The sequence below is a fragment of the Salvelinus alpinus genome, chromosome 21 (assembly GCF_045679555.1).
Source record: "Salvelinus alpinus chromosome 21, SLU_Salpinus.1, whole genome shotgun sequence".
Lineage (NCBI taxonomy): Eukaryota > Metazoa > Chordata > Actinopteri > Salmoniformes > Salmonidae > Salvelinus > Salvelinus alpinus.
In genome coordinates, this window is record NC_092106.1 from 34,079,680 (window position 1) to 34,104,485 (window position 24,806).

General features: G+C 44.6%; 1 protein-coding gene across 8 annotated transcripts in view; it reads left to right on the forward strand.

Annotated features, from left to right (window-relative positions):
* The window catches only part of LOC139548272 (glutamate receptor 4-like), a 171,160-nt gene that overhangs the window by 39,784 nt on the left and 106,570 nt on the right, over positions 1-24,806 (forward strand). For all 8 annotated transcript variants that reach the window (XR_011669685.1, XM_071357844.1, XM_071357841.1 and 5 more), the window contains exons 3-10: positions 7,056-7,295; positions 10,926-10,978; positions 11,165-11,296; positions 12,573-12,626; positions 13,115-13,273; positions 23,488-23,655; positions 23,727-23,831; positions 23,926-24,036. Coding sequence is in view for 7 of the 8 variants with exons in the window: in XM_071357844.1 (XP_071213945.1) it covers positions 7,056-7,295; positions 10,926-10,978; positions 11,165-11,296; positions 12,573-12,626; positions 13,115-13,273; positions 23,488-23,655; positions 23,727-23,831; positions 23,926-24,036 (1,022 nt within the window). In the remaining variant the exon portion in view is untranslated. The remainder of the gene's footprint in view (positions 1-7,055; positions 7,296-10,925; positions 10,979-11,164; positions 11,297-12,572; positions 12,627-13,114; positions 13,274-23,487; positions 23,656-23,726; positions 23,832-23,925; positions 24,037-24,806) is intronic.

Sequence of the window (24,806 nt, forward strand, 5' to 3'; positions counted from 1 at the left end):
TGTTCTGCAGTACATTTAACCAAACCCCAGTCTGTTCTGCAGTACATTAAACCAAACCCCAGTCTGTTCTACAGTACATTAAACCAAACCCCAGTCTGTTCTGCAGTACATTAAACCAGACCCCAGTCTGTTCTGTAGTACATTAAACCAAACCCCAGTCTGTTCTGCAGTACATTAAACCAAACCCCAGTCTGTTCTGCAGTACATTAAACCAAATCCCAGTCTGTTCTGCAGTACATTAAACCAAACCCCAGTCTGTTCTGCAGTACATTAAACCAAACCCCAGTCTGTTCTGCAGTACATTTAACCAAACCCCAGTCTGTTCTGCAGTACATTAAACCAAACCCCAGTCTGTTCTGCAGTACATTAAACCAAACCCCAGTCTGTTCTGCAGTACATTAAACCAAACCCCAGTCTGTTCTGCAGTACATTAAACCAAACACCAGTCTGTTCTGCAGTACATTTAACCAACCCCCAGTCAGTTCTGCAGTACATTTAACCAACCCCCAGTCTGTTCTGCAGTACATTAAACCAAACCCCAGTCTGTTCTGCAGTACATTAAACCAAACCCCAGTCTGTTCTGCAGTACATTAAACCAAACCCCAGTCTGTTCTGCAGTACATTAAACCAAACCCCAGTCTGTTCTGCAGTACATTAAACCAAACCCCAGTCTGTTCTGCAGTACATTAAACCAAACCCCAGTCTGTTCTGCAGTACATTAAACCAACCCCCAGTCTGTTCTGCAGTACATTAAACCAAACCCCAGTTGCACTTCCAGGTGTTTCCATAGTGTCTCTGTGGGTTGTTGTTGTGTGGGGGTTATCTGATGATTAGAGAACCTACAGGAGCATGTCTGTAGACTGGTGGAGTCTACAGTTTCAGGGCAGATCTTAACAGGCTGTGGATATGGAGCACTGTTTATGTGGCTGTGAGATGGATATAGTTGTATTATGTACCAACCTGCTCTGGGATGCTCAACAACAAAATAAGTCATATAAACGCTAGTTTATATGCTGGTAAGGTAGGCTGGAATACACATGCTGGTTATATGAGCACAGTCTATAACACATATCACCCCAGTGGATTGGGTGTCTCAGGGGTATATGAGTTCATGTGTGTGTGGCAGGGAGAGAGAGGGAGGGAAAGGGGGAGATATAATGATGGCGAGATGAGGGGGAGGAAGGGCAGGTGCAGAGGGGAGCAGAGAGCTGTAATCAAAGAGAAGAAAGGATTGAGGGAGGAGTGTGGCGTTTTTTCCAAGAGCCTTTTCTTCTGCTGGCGGTGGCCTGCCTCTGAACGGATGCACTTTGACCTCGGCACCGTGCAGTGCAGCATGGGTAAGAATGCCTAGACGGCAGGAGTTGGCGGATCATAAAGGCAGCTCTGTGTGTGTGTGTGTGTGTGTGTGTGTGTGTGTGTGTGTGTGTGTGTGTGTGTGTGTGTGTGTGTGTGTGTGTGTGTGTGTGTGTGTGTGTGTGTGTGTGTGTGTGTGTGTGTGTGTGTGTGTGTGTGTGTGTGTGTGTGTGTGTGTGTGTGTGAGAGAGAGAGAGAGACAGAAAGAGATAGGGAGAGAGAACTTTACCAAACACACAGCTGCAGTGCAGCATGGGTAAGAATGCCTAGACGGCAGGAGTTGGCGGGTCATAAAGGCAGCTGTGTGTGTGTGTGTGAGAGAGACAGAAAGAGATAGGGAGAGAAAACTTTACCAAACACACAGCTGTGGGTGCATTTAAAAACCTTTTTACTCTCCTGCCTCTCCTCCCAGGAACAGGTGTGAGTGCTGGCGGGAGACGGAGAAAGAGTGAGGGGGAAGAGACACGCTTTCTTTTCTATCCCCCTCTAATCAGGTCCTCCCCTCCCTGTCAGAGCTCCTCTGGGTTTTGGACTCTTCCCTTCCTCTCTTCTCTCTCTCTTTATCTCTCTCTCCTCCTCAGTTTAAGCTATAGCAGGGAGGAATATAGGGAGGGAGGGAGGGAGAGAGAGAGGGAGGGAGGGAGGGAGGGAGAGGGAAGGGGAGAGGGAGAAAGAGACTGTCTATTCACTAACACAGAGCTTGTCATCACCTATCATTTATCCCTTCAACTCGTACACAAAGCTTTAATCCATACCATTATCACATTACTGATCATCATAATCACAATCAGCCTTTTATTTATAAACCATATCTTCCAAAGCCATGGCCCCAATTATCCTACAGTCTATCTGCTTATTAAATGACAAAATAGAAAATCTATGCTGTGACCTCTTCCTGTGCCCGGGTGCATCGATCCCTTAGCCATGACTAATGAGAGCTGATATCTTGTTGTCAAACATGACCGCCTGGGCTTGCTTACTGTGTCAGACACAACAGCCCCACTGCACGGGAAGGATGTAGAGATGGATGGATGGATGGATGGATGGATGGATGGATGGATGGATGGATGGACGACGGACGGGTGGATGGATGGATGACGGACGGGTGGATGGATGGACGACGGACGGGTGGATGGATGGACGACGGATGGGTGGATGGATGGATGGATGGATGACAGACGGGTGGATGGATGAATGAATAAATGGATAGATTCATATCATGTTTATGTACACAAGAAACATTTCCTTCTCATATTTCCCTTATCTTATTTCTCTTTCTAGGATATTTTCATTCTGTATGGCAGCCATGTTAGCAGCAGCAGTAGTATGGTATCAGTCAGTGTGGTTTGTTGTGGGTTATTATCATGCAGTACAGAGGAATAAAGAGCAGGACTGTCAGAGGGCATCTGTTGTTCCTGTTGTGTCACACAAACAGAACGGTCCCTCTGGACCCAGCTCCCCCTGCTCTTCTGTGGAGAGAAATATTGAAAGTGAGGAAGACAGGGGGAGAGAGAAAGGAAGAGAGAGAGAATGGGAGAAGTAGAGGGAGAGGAGAGAGAGGCAGAGGCAGAGGGAGGAGATGGAGAAAGAGAGAGACAGAGAAGTGGCCATGGAGGCGAGAAAGAGAAAAAAGAGAGGGAGGAAGAGAGAGAGAGACAGACAGAGAGAGGGTGACAGAGAGAGGGTGACAGAGAGAGAGAGAGAGAGAGAGAGAGAGAGAGAGAGAGAGAGAGAGAGAGAGAGAGAGAGAGAGAGAGAGAGAGAGAGAGAGAGAGAGAGAGAGAGAGAGAGAGACTATCCGTCTCTGTGGTTCTCCTGCGGTGGTTTTACTGTGGTGATGATGCTGTTCCTCCGCTCCCCTCATTAATATTTGAAGAAAGAAGCTTCATAGACATTTTATTATGATGCGTCTCTCTGGCATCTGTAGGGATGGGCTTTTAAACTACACATATCTGCTGCTGAGGCACTCTGTAGGGATTTTAAACTACACATATCTGCTGCTGAGGCACTCTGTAGGGATTTTAAACTACACATATCTGCTGCTGAGGCACTCTGTAGGGATTTTAAACTACACATGACTGCTGCTGAGGCACTCTGTAGGGCTTTTAAACTACACATATCTGCTGCTGAGGCACTCTGTAGGGCTTTTAAACTACACATATCTGCTGCTGAGGCACTCTGTAGGGATTTTAAACTACACATGACTGCTGCTGAGGCACTGTAGGGATGGGCTTTTAAACTACACATAACTGCTATAAGTTGTTGATCTTTATTGTATCAACAAAGTTGGTGGTATCATATTGGTCAGGTTTCCTAAAAGACATGGTGTAAAAATAGCAGCAGGAGGCTAGACAGAGAGGTAAACAAGATTAAGAAGACAGGGACATGGTGTAAAAGTAGCAGCAGGAGGCTAGACAGAGAGGTAAACCAGAGAAAGAAGACAGGGACATGGTGTAAAAATAGCAGCAGGAGGCTAGACAGAGAGGTAAACCAGAGAAAGAAGACAGGGACATGGTGTAAAAATAGCAGCAGGAGGCTAGACAGAGAGGTAAACCAGAGAAAGAAGACAGGGACATGGTGAAGGAGAAAGCAATGTAGTTACACATTTCAAACGTCTTGTAGTGTGCATTGGGAGCCAAGGGGAACTCTGTTAAGGTGTCTGTATACTAGGTTTGGTTTGCTCCAAGCAGAACTCGGCTAGGCCAAGTGACAGTCTGTGCACACTAACTCAAAAGACATTCTCTTGAAAAAAGAAAAACCCGACCATCTTGAGACGCAATAGCCAGTATACACTTCCTCAAAATAGTCCGAATAAATCTAAGATAACTCAAGAAATCTGTCATTCATTTTGACGTTTTTGCAGAGGAGATCATAGTCGTGCAATTTTACATATACCTAAGATGTTTGGTGCAGTACTTCTCAAGTGAAAAAAATGTGCAGGAACGAATGGGCATAAACCCTTGCCGAAGACCTAAAGGAACAAAAACGTCACAAAATGTCATCATAATATTTGAACAAACTGTTCTGAACTGTTTCGGTTGGGAAGCATGCGGGCACCTTTACTCTGTTAGTGGAAGTGATTGAAATGAAACCACTTTGAACACAGTGTCTCCCATGTGGACTGTGGTGTCTTTTATGATGTAATGACTGTCTAATCCCTCTTCATCTCAGCGCAGGTTCAGGGCCCTGCCCAGTGTCTAATCCCTCTTCATCTCAGCCCAGGTTCAGGGCCCTGCCCAGTGTCTAATCCCTCTTCATCTCAGCCCAGGTTCAGGGCCCTGCCTAGTGTCTAATCTCTCTTCATCTCAGCCCAGGTTTAGGGCCCTGCCCAGTGTCTAATCTCTCTTCATCTCAGCCCAGGTTCAGGGCCCTGCCCAGTGTCTAATCCCTCTTCATCTCAGCCCAGGTTCAGGGCCCTGCCTAGTGTCTAATCTCTCTTCATCTCAGCCCAGGTTCAGGGCCCTGCCCAGTGTCTAATCCCTCTTCATCTCAGCCCAGGTTCAGGGCCCTGCCTAGTGTCTAATCTCTCTTCATCTCAGCCCAGGTTCAGGGCCCTGCCCAGTGTCTAATCCCTCTTCATCTCAGCCCAGGTTCAGGGCCCTGCCTAGTGTCTAATCTCTCTTCATCTCAGCCCAGGTTCAGGGCCCTGCCCAGTGTCTAATCCCTCTTCATCTCAGCCCAGGTTCAGGGCCCTGCCTAGTGTCTAATCTCTCTTCATCTCAGCCCAGGTTCAGGGCCCTGCCCAGTGTCTAATCCCTCTTCATCTCAGCCCAGGTTCAGGGCCCTGCACCAGTCTCTAATCCCTCTTCATCTCAGCCCAGGTTCAGGGCCCTGCACCAGTCTCTAATCCCTCTTCATCTCAGCCCAGGTTCAGGGCCCTGCACCAGTCTCTAATCCCTCTTCATCTCAGCCCAGGTTCAGGGCCCTGCCCGTGCCCGCCTTACTGCCTCAAACAGGCTCAAAGCAGCCTCTCTCACTCAGTTTCCCAGACTGGGGTTTATCACAGAAGATAATGGAATCACTTTTGCTCCCCATAGAGAAGGGGAGAAAGGGGGGGTGGGGGTGTAATCAGAGAGAGATAAATGGATGGAGTAATAAGCAAGTTAGAGAGAGTAAGGAAAAGAAAGAGAGAAATAAAATACAACAATTGAGAGAAGGATGGAGGAAGAAATAAAAAGCAGGAATGTGAGAGACCAATAAAAAGGGATGGAGGCAGAGGTTTAGAGCAGAGCCTGTTGGGTTTCCTTTCTGTGTTTACCGCAACACTAAAGTGGTTAGGAGCAGGTATATGACGCAGGCTGAGGTTCTACTTCAACAAACACATCTGAAAGAAGAATGAATGGAGAAAGTGGGGGGGAAAGGGGGAGAGAGAGTGGAGTGTATATTTGATTTTGAGTCGTGTGTAAATCTCCATGATACAGAGATTGTGAATAGAATATGTTGTTCCTGGAATAGGAGACACATCTTCTGAACCTACAATAACTACAAAAACACACTTCCCAGGGCCTTAGAAGCACACAGTGTAAGGCAGGACTAGGGTGCGTGTGTGTGTGTGTGTGTGTGTGTGTGTGTGTGTGTGTGTGTGTGTGTGTAGCAGGACATGAAAGCTACACTACGGATGCCTAATCGAAACAAATCGCACCACCCTCCTTTAACGAAGCAGTGGATGAGTTACATACTGTGGAGGAGAGGGAAAGTTTGCAGAGATCTCTCTCTCTCTCTCTCTCTCTCTCTCTCTCTCTCTCTCTCTCTCTCTCTCTCTCTCTCTCTCTCTCTCTCTCTCTCTCTCTCTCTCTCTCTCTCTCTCTCTCTCTCTCTCTCTCTCTCTCTCTCTCTCTCTCTCTCTCTCTCTCTCTCTCTCTCTCTCTCTCTCTCTCTCTCTCTCTCTCTCTCTCTCTGAAGAGCTGCAGGGTTTTAAGGAGATTAATTGCGTACATAACATCAGCATGGAATTGTAACAGTGAGACATGAGTCAGAATTATTTATTTGATTTGTTGTTGTTGTGTTGTCTGTGTGAGAGATGACCTCCCAGAGGAGTCCGCGGAAACTGATTGTTTATGTGTAGTAATTATGTTAGTAGTGTTTGGCTCTCTACTGTCGAATTGGTATTGTTGAGAGGGCCAAAATAATTACTGGGAAACATTTTTGTGATATGAAAATCAAGTTGCAAATATAATTTTATGTGTTTTGTCAGCTCTTTTGACAAGCACACACACACACACACACACACACACACACACACACACACACACACACACACACACACACACACACACACACACACACACACACACACACACACACACACACACTCTCTCTCTCTATCATGCACCCAGCAGCTGCAATTTGTTGTTGCAATTATGGACGACACAAACTGAAGCATCCACTCGTTAAAATGTTTGACGTATTTCACGAGATTCCGCTATGTGAATATACATTAATGAGCATCTCTTTCTCTGCCTCTCTGCCTGCATTCTGTTCTCAGTATTCCTGGCGTGTTCTTCTGGCTCTATGTCAAATGTCTATTGCATGTGTATATAGTACAATTAGGCTTCAAGCATTCTCAGTACAATTAGGCTTTAAGCATTCTCAGTACAATTAGCCTTCAAGCATTCTCACTACAATTAGCCTTCAAGCATTCTCAGTACAATTAGGCTTTAAGCATCCCCTTCTCTCCTTCCTCCCTCTCTCTCTCCCTGCAGTCTGTTCGCAGTACTCGCGGGGTGTGTTTGCTATCTTCGGCCTGTACGACAAGCGTTCGGTGCACACCCTGACGTCGTTCTGCAGCGCTCTGCACATCTCCCTGGTCACGCCCAGTTTCCCCACGGAGGGGGAGGGCCAGTTCACCCTGCAGCTCCGCCCCTCTATCAGAGGAGCTCTGCTGTCCCTGCTGGACCACTACGACTGGAGCCGCTTCGTATTCCTGTACGACACAGACAGAGGTACCAGCTGTCAATCAAAAAATACCCAATCAATTAATCAATCAATCAATCAGTCAGTCAGTCAGTAGGTCAACCAGTCAGTTAATCTGTCAGTCAGTCAATCAATCAATCTAATCTAATCAATCCAAGGGAAGCAGAAGAGAGGAAAGAGGTAGAGAGGAAAGAGGTAGAAAGGAAAGAGGAAGAGAGGAAAGAGGAAGAGAGGAAAATGGAATGGAGTGAGCAGGAACTCTACACAGCTCAACCCAGTCATTCATACAGCTCAACCCAGTCATTCATACAGCTCAACCCAGTCAGTCATACAGCTCAACCCAGTCATTCATACAGCTCAACCCAGTCATTCATACAGCTCAACCCATACATTCATACAGCTCAACCCAGTCATTCATACAGCTCAACCCAGTCAGTCATACAGCTCAACCCAGTCATTCATACAGCTCAACCCAGTCATTCATACAGCTCAACCCAGTCAGTCATACAGCTCAACCCAGTCATTCATACAGCTCAACCCAGTCATTCATACAGCTCAACCCAGTCATTCATACAGCTCAACCCAGTCATTCATACAGCTCAACCCAGTCATTCATACAGCTCAACCCAGTCATTCATACAGCTCAACCCAGTCAGTCATACAGCTCAACCCAGTCATTCATACAGCTCAACCCAGTCATTCATACAGCTCAACCCAGTCATTCATACAGCTCAACCCAGTCATTCATACAGCTCAACCCAGTCAGTCATACAGCTCAACCCAGTCATTCATACAGCTCAACCCAGTCATTCATACAGCTCAACCCAGTCATTCATACAGCTCAACCCAGTCAGTCATACAGCTCAACCCAGTCATTCATACAGCTCAACCCAGTCATTCATACAGCTCAACCCAGTCATTCATACAGCTCAACCCAGTCATTCATACAGCTCAACCCAGTCATTCATACAGCTCAACCCAGTCATTCATACAGCTCAACCCAGTCATTCACACAGCTCAACCCAGTCATTCACACAGCTCAACCCAGTCATTCATACAGCTCAACCCAGTCATTCACACAGCTCAACCCAGTCATTCATACAGCTCAACCCAGTCAGTCATTCAGCTCAACCCAGTCATTCACACAGCTCAACCCAGTCATTCACACAGCTCAACCCAGTCATTCATACAGCTCAACCCAGTCATTCACACAGCTCAACCCAGTCATTCATACAGCTCAACCCAGTCATTCACACAACTCAACCCAGTCAGTTATACAGCTCAACTCAGTCATTCATACAGCTCAACCCAGTCATTCATACAGCTCAACCCAGTCATTCACACAGCTCAACCCAGTCATTCACACAGCTCAACCCAGTCATTCATACAGCTCAACCCAGTCATCCATACAGCTCAACCCAGTCATTCATACAGCTCAACCCAGTCATTCATACAGCTCAACCCAGTCATTCATACAGCTCAACCCAGTCATTCATACAGCTCAACCCAGTCATTCATACAGCTCAACCCAGTCATTCATACAGCACAACCCAGTCATTCATACAGCTCAACCCAGTCATTCATACAGCTCAACCCAGTCATTCGTACAGTTCAACCCAGTCATTCATACAGCTCAACCCAGTCATTCATACAGCTCAACCCAGTCATTCATATAGCTCAACCCAGTCATTCATACAGTTCAACCCAGTCATTCATACAGCTCAACCCAGTCATTCATACAGCTCAACCCAGTCATTCACACAGCTCAACCCAGTCATTCATACAGCTCAACCCAGTCATTAACACAGCTCTACCCAGTCATTAACACAGCTCAACCCAGTCATTCATACAGCTCAACCCAGTAATTCACACAGCTCAAACCAGTCACTCACACAGCTCAAACCAGTCACTCACCCAGCTCAAACCAGTCACTCACACTCTTCAACCCAGTCATTCACACAGCTCAAACCAGTCACTCACACTGTTCAACCCAGTCATTCACACAGTTAAACCCAGTCATTCACACAACTCAACCCAGTCATTAATTTAGCTTGTTACTGAACTAACTGTGACAGTGATTATCTGTGGAGAGGCTGACAGAGATTAAAGTGAGCTTGTTCCCCTTGATGCTGTGTGTGCTGACAGATTGGACACAGCTGATGCCCTCCGCTCCGGACTATCGTCATGGGAATACTCAGCACGGAACCCTAAACCAGACATTCCCACATCCACCAGGGTCTCGATGCCCTCTGAGTGGCTAGCAGTGCCAGTCCCACCACACAATGCATTTTCTCAGTGTGTGTGTGTGTGTGCCTCACTTCTGCCAGTCTCTCTGTGGCCCGGCTTGGCTGGGTCGACACCAAGGGGATTGTAGGTGCGGTTTCCGCTTCACTCACCCGTGACTCGCCGAGGCAGAGCCGTTCATTAGCATTTCCCATCAGCCCCGTGCTGTCGGTAATGTCGTGTAAAATGGGCAGTAAGAGGGATCTGTTTCATGCTCCGTGCTCTGCAGATAACATTGCACACACACGCACACACACATTTACACACACACCCACACACACACACACACACACACACTCAGATTTAGGTTCCGCAGCTACTGAGCGTTCATCTGTTGTAAAGCATTTGAAACTGGGAGAAAGGCAGGTGGAAACACACTGAGGATTTTGTAGGGCTACATGTGCTTGAGACTGGGAAGCTGTGTACCCATTGGTTGACAAAGATCCGTTCCCAAGCCTTCTTTTATGTGTTCATGTGTCACCTGACATTTTGGGTCTATAAAGCATTTTTTTTTTTCATTGTTACATTTCTCCTGTTGTCTGTTGTATAGTCAGGGATAGGCTCCAGCCAGGAGACAGACACACAGTCTGGACACATTGTTACACAGTATGGACACAAACAGACAGACACAGAGCCACACTGTTACACAGTATGGACAGACAGACAGACAGACAGACAGACAGACAGACAGACAGACAGACAGACAGACAGACAGACAGACAGACAGACAGACAGACAGACAGACAGACAGACAGACAGACAGACAGACAGACAGACAGACAGACAGACAGACAGACAGACAGACAGACAGACAGACAGACAGACAGACAGACAGACAGACAGTTAGCCTCCAGCTGAGGAGTGTTTACACAGGGACAGCTGTTGTTGAAGGCTGCTGGGAGTGTTTGGGGGAACTGTGGGCATACTGATGGAAGCATCAGGGTGAGAGAGACAAACAGTGACAGAAAGACAGAGGGGAGACAGAGGGTGAGAGAGAAAGGAACAGACAGCAGAGGTGTCAGAGACAGGGGATCAGGACAGTACCTGGGGGCACAGTGACGGGTACTTTAGTATATGTGCTGCCGAAGCAAGCACAGTGACTGGTACTTTAGTGAAGGGTTGCACTAAACAGACAAGAAGAAAGAGGGATGGAGTGAGGACGCCAGCGAAGGAAGGGGCATCTGGCATTTAGAGTGTTTTGCAGTGTTTCTGTTTAGTTTAATTGTTCCAAGACACTGTGTTTGTTTACTTAAATATTTGATCTATTTGTTTTATCTTCAGCTTCAATTTTCTGAAATTAAGTTTTTGTGGCCTTGCTGGCATCTCTCCAAATTGATGATGTCTGGTTGTCTTTGTGTCTCTGATCTGTTGTCTAGGTTACGCCATCCTACAGGCAATCATGGAGCGAGCAGGTCAAAATGGTTGGCAGGTAATCACCACATGGGCACACACATGCAACACAGACACACACACAGACACACACACACACACACACACACACACACACACACACACACACACACACACACACACACACACACACACACACACACACACACACACACACACACACACACACACACACACACAGGTTAATTGCTCTGTCTCTGTACAGGTGAGTGCCATCTGTGTGGAGAGTTTCAACGAGGCAGCTTACCGTCGTCTGCTAGAAGACCTGGACCGCCGGCAGGAGAGGAAGTATGTCATCGACCTGGAGCCTGAGAGACTGCAGAGCATTCTAGAACAGGTGAGTCTGAGAGACTGCAGAGCATTCTAGAACAGGTGAGACTGAGAGACTGCATAGCATTCTAGAACAGGTGAGTCTGATGAGAGACTGCAGAACATTCTAGAAAAGGTGAGTCTGATGAGAGACTGCAGTGCATTCTAGAACAGGTGACTACAGAACTCAACATCACACACCCTTACACACACACAATCTCTCTCTCAGCCTTGTGGGAGTTCATGCGCATTAGTATCCCTCTCCTCCTCTTTTCACTGAACGCATCTACTGACGGCCAGACTGTGACTCTAACAGTTGAGACAGGTGTGTCTGTCTGCCTCTTCTCTGCTGCTGTCATCTTTGACCCCAGCTCCAGGGTAATGTCCCATTGGTCAGCCATCTGTCACTACTTCTCTGTGCATGCATAATTTCCTCTTCTGGCCAGGTCTCCCTTCCTGTCTACTGGTCTGACAAATATGGGCAGACACACACCAGCAACTACAAGCACGGACACACGCACAAACACACACACAAACACACACCTGTGCGGTGGTCTGCCCAGGAACAGCAGGCTCAGTAGTATTGGCATGGATAGCATCATCAGTCCGACAGAGATTGCTCTCTCTCTCTTTCAATTTTAAAGAGATTTATTGGCATGAGAAACATATGTTCACATTGCCAAAGCAAGTGAAATAGATAATGAACAAAAGTGAAATAAACATTTTTTTTTATTGTTTATCACAAAAGTTGTATTTACAATGGTATTTGTTCTTCACTGGTTGCCCTTTTCTTGTGGCAACAGGTCACAAATCTTGCTGCTGTGATGACACTATTGGTATTTCATCCAATAGACATGGGAGTTTATCAAAATTGGATATGTTTTCAAATTCTTTGTGGGTCTGTGTAATCTGAGGGAAATATGTGTCTCTAATATGGTCATACATTTGGCAGGAGGTTCGGAAGTGCAGCTCAGTTTTCACCTCATGTTGTGTTGTGGGCAGTGTGCACATAGCCTGTCTTCTCTTGAGAGCCAGGTCTGCCTACGGCGGTCTTTCTTAATAGCAAGGCTATGCTCACTGAGTCTGTACATAGTCAAAGCTTTCCTTAATTTTGGGTCAGTCACAGTGGTCAGGTAATCTGCCTAGAGCCAAATAGCATTCTAGTTTGGTCAGATATTTTGTTAATTCTTTCCAATGTGTCAAGTAAGTCTCTCTCTCTCTCTCTCTCTCTGTCTCTCTGTCTCTGTCTCTTTCTCCCCTCTTCTCCTCCTCTATTTTCCTCTTCTCTTCCTGTCTTTCTCCAGGCCGTTAGTGTGGGGAAACATGTCAAAGGCTACCATTACATCTTGGCCAACCTGGTAAGTATGTGTGTGGGTTCTTAGTGCATCCCAATAGTCTAAAGTGGTTTCATTTCCTTGTCTGCTCCCCTCCTGCTCTCCTGCTCTCCTTCATCTCTGCTAACATGAACCAACTGAACAAGTGAAAACAAATACCCCTGTCCCCATCCACATGATGTGCTTTTTTTAGATTAGTGCAGATGAAAGAGAGGAGACGAGGAGAAGAGAGGAAGGGGGAAGGTTGTGGTATGTACAGAGGGGTTCAGGCAGGTGGCTGTGGTTTACCTTGTCTCTGAGGAAAATGTGAGTCAACTCTGAGCCAGACAGTTCGCCTTTGTGAGGCGAACGGTTTGAAGGCACTTCAGACAGTGCATTCCCTTTCTCTCTCTCTCCTTCTCTAGCTTGGGAAAATAAGGTGCATCCCTGTCTCAGAGCTTCCGTGTTCAGGTAAAGCCAGGTTAATCTTCAAATGCAGTTGTACCTAACATCTCTCTCTCTCTCTCTTCAAGGGTTTTAAAGACATATCTCTAGAGAGATTTATGCATGGTGGGGCTAACATCACAGGGTTCCAGTTGGTTGACTTCAGTAAGCCCATGGTCCTCAAACTGATGCAGCGCTGGAACAAACTGGACCAGAGAGAGTACCCAGGCTCTGATATCCCACCCAAGGTACACACACACTCACACTGCTGCAGAGGGTTCTAGAATCATGTTGGAGAGAGAACTATTTTCTCCTGTCACAGCTCTTTAGCCAATCACACTTTGACTCCGAGAAGCAGCAGGAAACACTCAGCTGTTAGAGATAGTGTCCCACACCTCTCTCTCTCTCTTTCTCCAATTCAAAGGGCTTTATTGGCATGGGAAACATATGCTACATTGACAAGCAAGTGAAATAGACATTAAACAAAAGTGAAATAAACAATAATAAATTAAGTGTAAGTGTTACACTATGCACAGCTATTTTCACGTCTCTCCAGAGATGTTCGATCGGGTTCAAGTCCGGGCTCTGGCTGGGCCACTCAAGGACATTCAGAGACTTGTCCCAAAGCCACTCCTGCATTGTCTTGAGTGTGTGCTTTGGGTCGTTGTCCTGTTGGAAGGTGAACCTTCACCCCAGTTGAGGTCCTGAGCGCTCTGAAGCAGGTTTTCATCAAGGATCTCTCTGTGCTTTGCTCCGTTCATCTTTTCCTCGCTCCTGACTAGTCTCCAAGTCCCTGCCGCTAAAATGATGCCAGGTTTCCTCCAGACGTGACACTTGGCATTCAGGACAAAGAGTTCAATATTTGTTTCATCAGACCAAAGAATCTTGTTTCTCATGGTCTCAAGTCAAATCAAATTGTATTTGTCACATATGTCAAATACAACAGGTGTAGGCCTTACAGTGAAATGCTTACTTACAAGCCCTTAAACAACAATTCAGTTTTAAGAAAATCCCCCCAAAAAGTAAGAGATGAGAATAACAAATAATTAAAAAGCAGCAGAGTGCCTCTAAACGGGCTGTCATGTGCCTTTTACTGAGGAGTAGCTTCCGTCTGACCACTCTACAATAAAGGCCTAAACGGCGAAGTGCTGCAGAGATGGTTGTCCTTCTGGAAAATTCACCCATCTCCACAGAGGAACTCTAGAGCTCTGTCAGAGTTACCATCGGGTTCTTGGTCACCTCCCTGACCAAGGCCCTTCTCCCCCGATTGTTCAGTTTGGCCGAGTGGCCAGCTCTGGAAGAGTCTTGGTGGTTCCAAACTTCTTCCATTTAAGAATGATGGAGGCCACTGTGTTCTTGGGGACCTTCAATGCTGCAGAAATGTTTGTGCCTTGACACAATCCTGTCTCTAAGGACAATTCCTTCCACCTCATGGCTTGGTTTCTGCTCTGACATGCACTGTCATCTGTGGGACCTTATATAGACAGGTGTGTGCTTTTCCAAATCATGTCCAATCAATTGAATTTACCACAGGTGGACTCCAATCAAGTTGTAGAAACATCTCAAGGATGATCAATGGAAACAGGATGCATCTGATATCAATTTCGAGTCTCATAGTAAAAGGTCTGAAAACGTATATAAAATAAGATATTTCTGTTAATTATTTGTAGTACATTTGCAAACATTTCTAAATACCTGTTTTCCGCTTTGTCGTTGTGGGGTATTGTGTGTAGATTGATGAGGGAAAAAAGGTATTTAATAAATTTTTGAATAAGTCTGTAACGTAACAAAATGTGGAAAAGGGGAACGGGTCTGAATACTTTCTGAATGCACTGTATATGTTGAAGAGGGTGGGCTCAAACTGCATCCCTGTCTCACCCCACGGCCTGTGGAAATAAATGTGTGTATTTCTTAGCCAATTTTAACTGCACACTTGTTGTTTGTGTATCTGGATTTTATATTGTTGTTTGTTTTTCTCCCAACACCGCTTTCATCAATTTGAAAAGCAGACCGTCATGCCAAATTGAGTCAAACGCTTTTTGGAAATCATCAAACCATGAGAAGACTTTGCCTTTTTTTGTTTGTTTGTTTGTCAATTAGGGTGTGCCGGGTGAATATGTGCTTTGTCATATGGTAATTTGGTAAAAAGCCAATTTGACATTTGCTCAGTACATTGTTTTTACTGAGGAATTATATGAGTCTGCTGTTAATGATAATGTAGACGATTTCCCCAAGGTTGCTGTTGATGCATGCTGTATCCCACAGGAGTTATTGGGGTGAAGTTTTGGGGAAGATGCCAGAGCTGAGGATGATGTTAAAGAGTCTAAGTATAGCCAATTGGAATGTGTGATCTGGATACCATCAACACCACAGGCTTTTTTGGGTTGGAGGGTTTGTATTTTGTCCTGTAGTTCATTCAATGTAATTGGAGAATCCAGTGGGTTCTGGTAGTCTTTAATAGTTGTCTAATATTTGTATTTGATCATGTATATGTTTTAGCTGTTTGTTCTTCATCTCCGTTTTGAATAGCTGATTTCTGACGTGCTTTCCATAGTGTATTTCTGTATTGTTTTAGTCAGTCTGTCACGTATACTCCCTCTCTGGCCTCTAGGTCACCAGACTGCTAATTATTACACCAGTCACCATCATCACGCACACCAGCGCTTATTGACACTCACCTGGACTCCATCACCTCCTTGATTACCTGCCCTATTTATGTCACTCCCTTTGGTTCCTTCCCCAGGCGTCATTGTTTCTTTTTCATGTCTGTGTGCTGTTTGTGTTTCTTGTTTTGTATTATGTTCTTTTTATTTATTAAATATTCACTCCCTTAACTTGCTTCCCGACTCTCAGCGCACATTGTTACAGATTCACCATAGTGAAGGCGGAGGCTCAGGTTTTCTGAGTCTCTATGTTTTTGGTTGGGTAGGTTTCTCAATTTCTTTCTTAGGTTTTTGTGTTCTTCATCAAACCATTTGTCATTGTTGTTAATTTTCTTACATTGTCTGCTTGACATTTTCTGTTTTGATAGGGAAGCTATATCGTAAAATATGCTATTTAGATTTTCACTTTCAAGTTTACATTAAGTTTACACCTTCAATCTCTCTCTCTCTCTCCATATCTCCATGGTTGTCCATCTCAGCATTAAGTATTCATCCAGCACGCTTTGCCCTAGGATGACTAGCCCTGCCCTAGGATGACTAGCCCTGCCCTAGGATGACTAGCCCTGCCCTAGGATGACTAGCCCTGCCCAAAGATGACTAGCCCTGCCCTAGGATGACTAGCCCTGCCATAGGATGACTAGCCCTGCCATAGGATGACTAGCCCTGCCATAGGATGACTAGCCCTGCCATAGGATGACTAGCCCTGCCATAGGATGACTAGCTCCGCCCTAGGATGACTAGCCCTGCCATAGGATGACTAGCCCTGCCATAGGATGACTAGCCCTGCCATAGGATGACTAGGTCAGTGCCGTTTAAAATTAGGGAGGAGCCATGGCCATATTTCTGTTACAGCATATTGGATGACTATTATTCATATTCCCTTCACCCAGTTCAATGTAACAGCGATAGGTTAAGGCTACTACATGATACTCAAATTTCCCCTATACCCATCAAGAGGTTGCTGCAACCTAGCTTATGAATGAAAGTTTACAACGTACAGTAAGTAGGTGCACACAGGTCGAGAGACACATTTGAGATGACAGACAGTGACACATGGACAGACAGTGATATACCGCCTTGCACACGCTTGCCTGCATCTAGCTAATATAGGGTGTAATCATTAGTCCAATGTAATACCATTAGTAAAACCAAAAGCTTACCTTGACATGGAAGAGTTCCAGTGTTGTGTTGGAAAGTCATAGCCAGCTAGCGAACATAGCATCGCTCTGAGCAGGGTGTTTCAGGAGGCTAAACTAGCTAGCTGCATTTGCTAGCTAAGTAAGTGAAACTGAAAGTGAGAAAAAATAACAATATCGCTCTCTCTCTCTCTCTCTATTTCTCTCTCGCTTCGTCATTTTGGAAGAAATTAATTTGTTCAAAACTGTTCAACTGTTGTCTTTCTCTCTCTTTGAGTCAACTACTCACCACATTTTAAACACTGCAGTGCTAGCTAGCGGTAGCTTCTGCTTTCAGTACTAGATTAATTCTCTGGTCCTTTGATTGGGTGGACAACATGTCAGTTCATGCTACAAGAGCTCTGATAGGCTGGAGCAGGGGCGTAGACAGATTTTTTGGGGGGGATAGGCCTAGAAAAATGTAGATATTCATTTAATATATTTTGCGACGTGTACCATATAGTATTTCGTAATACAATAATGTTATACTAGTGCATAGTACTTGGAGCAACCTCGTTACATATACTAATAATTACCTATCCCAGCATATTAAAATAAGACAGTAACTTTAGACCAGTTGCCAAATTGCCAACAACAAAAAACTCATGTTCAGACGCACTTTAATCTCAATGGCCAAACAATCCTATATTTGATGTTATAATTTATACCACGGCAGGTGGTAGTACTATGAAATGGTACCTTACCTTTATTAGACGTATCATAAGGCGTGACCTACATCACAAGGCGCAGACGGCAAGGCTTTGAGTTGAATATGGTGATGATTTCATCATAATCCAATGGATCTGTCAGTTCACGCTCTAAACAGCAAACTGAAGTGGTTCAGCCAGGCGCTTGTCATTGATGTGCGAAGACGTTTTTTTATCCTAGTTGTTGTTGAGAAAAGTCTCTCCACACTGCATGATGTCATTGGAAGTGTGACAATGATCCTTAACAGAAAGTTTATATTAGGGAAAATATCACCATTGCAGCTGTCAAGTACACTCATTATGGAGGATACGTCACTCTTTCCCATGTTACTTTTGCAACTCAACTGCTGAATAAAAACAGTGAATTCAGCATCCTCAATTGACATTGCATAATGATCGCATGTGGTCTTCAGCTGCTCTTTAAGGCCGCGGGTTTGGGATTCTTTGGAAAAGGAGGCTGCCGCTTGCATGATCCCGTATGTGTCTTCTTGAAATTGTGAGTTCAACTCAGTAATCTGTCTGTCTAGAATATTGTTCCAAAGTTGCCTCAGGTCACTGTCTGTAACGGTTTCTCTCCTCTTCGTCTGAAGAGGAGGAGTAGGGATTGGACCAAAACGCAGCGTTGTATGCAGACATAATGAATATTTATTAAAGCAAAGACGAACACGAAACAACACTTGGAAAATTACAAAACAACAAAACGACGTAGACAGACCTGAACATGTGAACTTACATAAACACGAAGAACGCACGAACAGGAACAGACTAACCAAACGAATGAAAACGAAACAGTCCCGTGTGGTGCGACAGACACAGACACAGGAACAATCACCCACCAACAAACATTGAGAACAGCCTACCTTAATATGGTTCTCAATCAGAGGAAACGTCAAACACCTGCCCCTAATTGAGAACCATATCAGGCAACACATTTAACCCAACATAGAAACACATAACATAGAATGCCCACCCCAACTCACGCCCTGACCAACTAAACACATACAAAAACAAGGAAAACAGGTCAGGAACGTGACACTGTCACTCATGATGCTGGATGTTTTCCAGTGAAGTTTTTTACAGGCAGTTTTCGCTGCCGTGATGCCCTCACATCCCAATTACTAATATCATGATTAATCATCATCTCTTCAGCTAGCTTGAGAACTTTATCAGTCTCTCCCTGAGTTATCTTTTCTACCTACGTAGAAAAGCTGCTTTTGACGATTTCAATTAAACCAATACCGTCCATCACAGATAATGTAGTGCTTTGTAATCCCTTCGTAGCAAAATCACTAGTGTCAAACAATTTACTAAATGTGACTAACAGGAATAAAAACGTATTGTTCTGGATTTGTTGTAAGAGGGCATCGGCTTCTAATTTGGTTTGTCCACAAGCCTCTGAAAACTCTGCAAGAACCTCTAAAATGACATCTAGCAGTAACAGCACTTTACTCACAGACCCTGATTTCGAACTCCACCGTACATCCGTGGATCTTTCTAGCTCGATACATGGTCTATTGGGATGCAACTCTTTCTGTACTTCATGAATCGAGCATGTCTGTGGGGATCCACTCATAAATGTGTGCAGCTGGTTTACTGTGTCAAAGAAAGTACTGACATGTCCCGAAATGTTTGCTTTAGTAGGACATGTATCCCTCCTCTGTTCCCTGACATGACTGAAGCGCCATCTAAACAAAAACCCACACGAAGAGTGGGATCCAACTCCAGGGGTTGCAACACAAATTCCTTGTGCAGACTAATCAGCGGTTTCCATAAACCCAACAGCTCTTTCTTTAATCATTTCAGCATGAATGTATCGGATGCACACAGCAAGAAGTTCTAGTTTAGGTTGATCTTTATAATCATCTGCCAGTGTGGCAAAATACTTGGAAGCGCAGAATGAACTTCATCTTTTATCCTCCACAGTAACAATGATGCTGCAATTCGTTCTGAATTTCGGGGCTCATAAGCGTGGCATTGTGAGGTAGCTCATTAAGCCTGTTTTCTATTTCTGAGTCATACTTTGACATGAAATTGAAGATTTCGAAAAAGTTACCTTTGCTGACTGCCTCTTGGGTTTCTCTATGCCCTCTGAGTGAAATATCCTGCTTTGCACACATTAGAACAATATCTATGACTACTTCAACATGTGCACGGTTTCTTTCTATAAAATCCATGTTTGCATCACCATGTATTTGGTTCAACACAGTCCCACGACGTCTAGGCCCATGGGTCGCCTTGTAGGATTCACATTTTGCAAGGACATTAGAATGTAATTTGCTATTCTCGTGTTTGTAGCAAGCATTTGTTGCGAGTTTCCAGTTTTTAAATCCATCTCGTATAAATCTGAATTTGACATTTACCCCAGGAAAGTGCCTACAAAATGTACAATAATTGCATATTTTGCTTTACTATACTCAATCCACACGAACTGGTCATACCACCTTGAGAAGAAGCAGCGTGATTTGCCATTTATTATACTTGAAGGGAACTTTGCTAGCTTTGGTTGACAGGCTGGTTCATCAACGGCAGACACATCTGTCGGTGGACCTACTGAAGGTTCACCCCCGCCCGCAGCATCAAGAACGAGAGGAGACGGTGGGGTTGGCAAGCGTGCCTGGCTCAATGTGGCATTGGCTGTTGTGATGGCGATTGCGATTGTTTCTATCCTGGCCCCACCTGTTAATGTCTCATTCTGGAAGCTATCGGTAGATTGATCCAAATTATTTTCTGGAACCCACTCCTTTGCCTCAGACGTCTTTTTTTGAAAAACCTAGCGATCAACATTTGGTTTGCCATTGCTAGAACTACTAAATTACCTTGGCTGGTGAGTCAGTTACAGTAAACTAGTGTGGTAGAGTTTGCTAGCCTATGCACTACAAAGTTTAGCCACGTGACATTGCCAGGTTGTTGAGGTAAACCACTGTATGATTTTTTTTTAAATGTAACAAATAGTCGGAAGCCAACTTGATTGTCGCGGACAATTTCTTTGTTAAATTTTAATAAAAGCACCCATAGAAAATACTTCTCACATGCGGTTCTTTTAAAAAATGTATAAAATATAACACAATTCATATATCATTTCTGGGGCATTTTTGGGGTAGGCCTGAGATCAAACTAGGTAGGCCAAGGCTCATTACTGGGCTGGAGGACGTCTTCCAGAAGTTGTCATAATTACTGTGTAAGTCTATGAAAGGGGGTGAGGCCCATGAGCCTCCAAGGTTTTGTATTGAAGTCAATATATGCAAAGGAGGATGGTGCTACCCTACAGACTGCTGTTGAGGCTACTGTAGACCTTCTTTGCAAAATAGTGTGTTTTAATCAGTTATTTGGTGACATGTGATTATATTTATTATAGTTTTATCTAAACATTATAACATTTTAAATGTCTTGCAATTAAACATTTTATGAAATTCACTGGTTCCTCTGGGGAGCCTCCACGGGTGTAAGAGTAGTGAGATTTTGAGTTTGTCATTCTCAGCATTCTGTTTCTGGAATATGCTATGAAACCAAATGTCATATGCTGACATCAACCCATTGTTGGAGACACCTTTCAAGGCCAAAAAAACAAACATGTCACTGTTCGGTCAGCGGGATACAGATGCGTACTGCATTAGTGAATGGCAAGGCCCTTTCTGTACAATTAAATGGGCAGCTTTATGTATCATCATCAATCACAATCAATTAGAATGTTAGAACTAAGGACAGGTTGTGTTTTATTAATACCTGTCAAAGAGCATTAAAACCTGTTTGGGATAGGGGGCAGCATTTTACTCAGGCCCAGACGCGAATATATGCATATAATTAGTAGATTTGGATAGAAAACACTCTGAAGTTTCTAAAACTGTTTGAATGATGTTTCTGAGTATAACAGAACTCATATGGCAGGCAAAAACCTGAGAAAAATCCAACCAGGAAGTGGGAAATCTGAGGTTGTAGTTTTTCAACTCATTGCCTTTCTAATATACAGTGTCTATTGGGTCATATTGCACTTCCTAAGGCTTCCACTAGATGTCAACAGTCTTTAGAATCTTGTTTGAGGCTTCTACTGTGAAGGAAGGGGGAATGAGAGCTGTTTCAATAGGTGTCTGGCAGAAGGCCATGAGCTGGTCATGCGCATGGCCGTAAGAGCAACATGCGTTCCATTGCATTTCTAAAGACAAAGGAATTATCCGGTTGCAACATTATTGAAGATGTATGTTAAAAAACATCCTAAAGATTGATTCTACACATCGTTTGACATGTTTCTACGAACTGTTATATAACTTTTTGGACTTTTCGTCTGAACTTTCTCCTGGACTTGCCCGCGCCTCGTGAATTTGGATTGTGAACTGAACACGCAAACAAAAAGGAGGTATTTGGACATAAATGATGGACTTTATCGAACATATCAAACATTTTTTGTGGAACTGGGATTCCTGGGATCTTCTGATGAAGATCATCAAAGTTAAGTGAATATTTATAATGCTATTTCTGACTTCTGTTGACTCCACAACATGGCGGGTACCTGTATGGCTTGTTTTTGTGTCTGAGCGACGTTCTCAGATTATAACAAGGTGTGCTTTTTCCGTAAAGCTTTTTTGAAATCTGACACAGCGGTTGCATTAAGGAGAAGTATATATTTAATTCTGTGCATAACACTTGTATCTTTTATCAAAGTTTATGATGAGTATTTCTGTAAATTGATGTGGCTCTCTGAAAATTCGCCAGATGTTTTCGAGGCACAACATTACTGACCATAACGCGCCAATGTAAACTGAGATTTTGGGATATAAATATGAACTTTATCGAAACAAAACATAAATGTATTGTGTAACATGAAGTCCTATGAGTGCCATCTGATGAAAATCATCAAAGGTTAGTGATTAATTATATCTCTATTTCTGCTTTTTGTGACTCCTTTCTTTGGCTGGAAAATGGCTGTATATGTTTTTGTGACTAGGCTCTGACCTAACATAATCATATTGTGTGCTTTCGCTGTAAAGCCTTTTTCAAATCGGACACGATGGGTAGATTAAGCTTTAATTTGGTGTATTGCACTTGTGAATGTATGAAGTTACATATTTAAAAAATATATTTTTGAATTTCGCGCTCTGCCTTTACAGCGGAATGTTGTCGAGGGGTTCCGCTAGCCATAAGAAGTTTTAAAACTTCCAGGGTCACAGAAGAACAAGCATGTGGTTCTCAAAGAAAGCCTTGAGAAAATATCAAGGGAAGATCATCAAAACGGCATGGTATATAACCACCCCAACACACAGAGTGCGAAAGAAAAGGAAGACATGTCAGAGTGACACTGACCTGATGTGAAGTGCGTCCCCTGAGTTTATCATCCCCTCATCCTTCCTCTCCTCCTCTTCTCTTCTCCTCCTCAGTTTGGTCTCTATCATGATGTGAATGTTTCCTGCTGTGGCTGTGACGGCCTCTGTAGCAATGTGTGTGTGTGTGTGTGTGTGTGTGTGTGTGTGTGTGTGTGTGTGTGTGTGTGTGTGTGTGTGTGTGTGTGTGTGTGTGTGTGTGTGTGTGTGTGTGTGTGTGTGTGTGTGTGTGTGTGTGTGTGTGTGTGTGTGTTGTGAGGTCTCCCTGCTGTGTGTGTGAATACCTTCATAGTGCTATGTGTCTTACCTGTTACAGAGCTGTCAGTCAGATAAGCCTCCTCTGAAGACCTCCTCATCTCTCAAATCATAATCTTACTGCCGCAGATGGGTCTCATGGGGATCCATTCATTCACATAGATGGGACTTATTTTGTACATTACTAATCCAGTGTTTTGTCAAGAGAGGAACCCACAGCATGAAACTGGCATTTCCTGATTCCCAAAACAGGCATCATCATGTCTGTTATAGGCTCTACGCTGTTGATGTAAAATCATCTAATATGCTCTTTCTCCCTCCTCCTCCTCTTCCCTCTCCTCTCCCCCCAGTACACCTCGTCTCTGACGTATGATGGGGTGTTGGTGATGGCCGAGGCCTTCAGGAACCTGCGTCGTCAGAAGATAGACATCTCCCGTAGAGGAAATGCTGGAGACTGTCTGGCCAACCCAGCAGCTCCCTGGAACCAGGGCATAGACATGGAACGCACACTCAAACAGGTATTCTTTGGTCCTTTGTGTTCCTTATTGTTCTCTATCCTGACCTGTGTTCTCTGTTGTTATGTCTCCAGGTGCGTATCCAGGGTCTGACAGGTAACATCCAGTTTGACCACTATGGCCGCAGAGTCAACTACACCATGGACGTGTTTGAACTGAAGAGCAATGGACCACAACGGGTAGGAAAAGACAAACAGGCATGTCGGAGAAATTATTTGGGTTTTATGAAAATGCAGTTTTGTCTGGTTTTCACCTCTCCCTTTCCTCTCTCAGATTGGCTACTGGAACGACATTGACAAACTGGTTCTGGTCCAGAATGAGGTGCTGTTGTCCAATGACAGCACAAACATTGAGAACAGGACAGTCGTTGTGACAACTATCATGGTAATGTACTCCTCTGCCTCTTCTCCTTTCCTCAATCACACAGAAGATGCATCCCAACAGTCTAAAACGGCTTACTAATTTAAAAAATGTAGGCAAGTCCTCAACTCCTGTCCTCAACTCCTGTCCTCAACTCCTGTCCATCTGTACTGATATTAAACAACTTGAAAGGTGGAAAGTCAATGTTCTGTAGGAATCGACTACGCTGTTTTCTCAAATCAGTACAGATGACGGAGAGGAGGATCTGTTGTGCTGTTGAGATGCACCCACATTGATTTAGAGAGCAGAGGGCCCACAGGGCCTCTCGTGGTCAGAGCCGGTAGTGACACCACTATGACAGTGTCCCTAAGGGTATTGTAGCAGTACCAGGTCATAGTGAGGGAGGAGAGAGTAGGGGACTGTAAGAGAGGAATCAGACTTGTCACTGGCAGGTTGTCTTTATATTGATTTGGTTTTCGTTGACGTCATCTGTCAAGTGTGAAAGAGAGAGGAGTTTTAGTCCTTTTACCTTTTACCGTGTGTCCCCCCCTTCTCTCTATGGACGTCACTCTCTTCCTCTTTCTCTCTCCCCCTCCCTCCCCTTCTACCTCTTTCTCTCTCTTCCTCCCTCTCCCTCATTCTTTCCCTCCCTCCCTCCCTCCCTCCCTCCCTCCCTCCCTCCCTCATTCTTTCCCTCCCTCCCTCCCTCCCTCCCTCCCTCCCTCCCCCCTCTTTCTCTCTCTCCCTACCTCTCCCTCCCTCCCCCTCGATCTTTCCCTCCCTCTTCCTTTTTC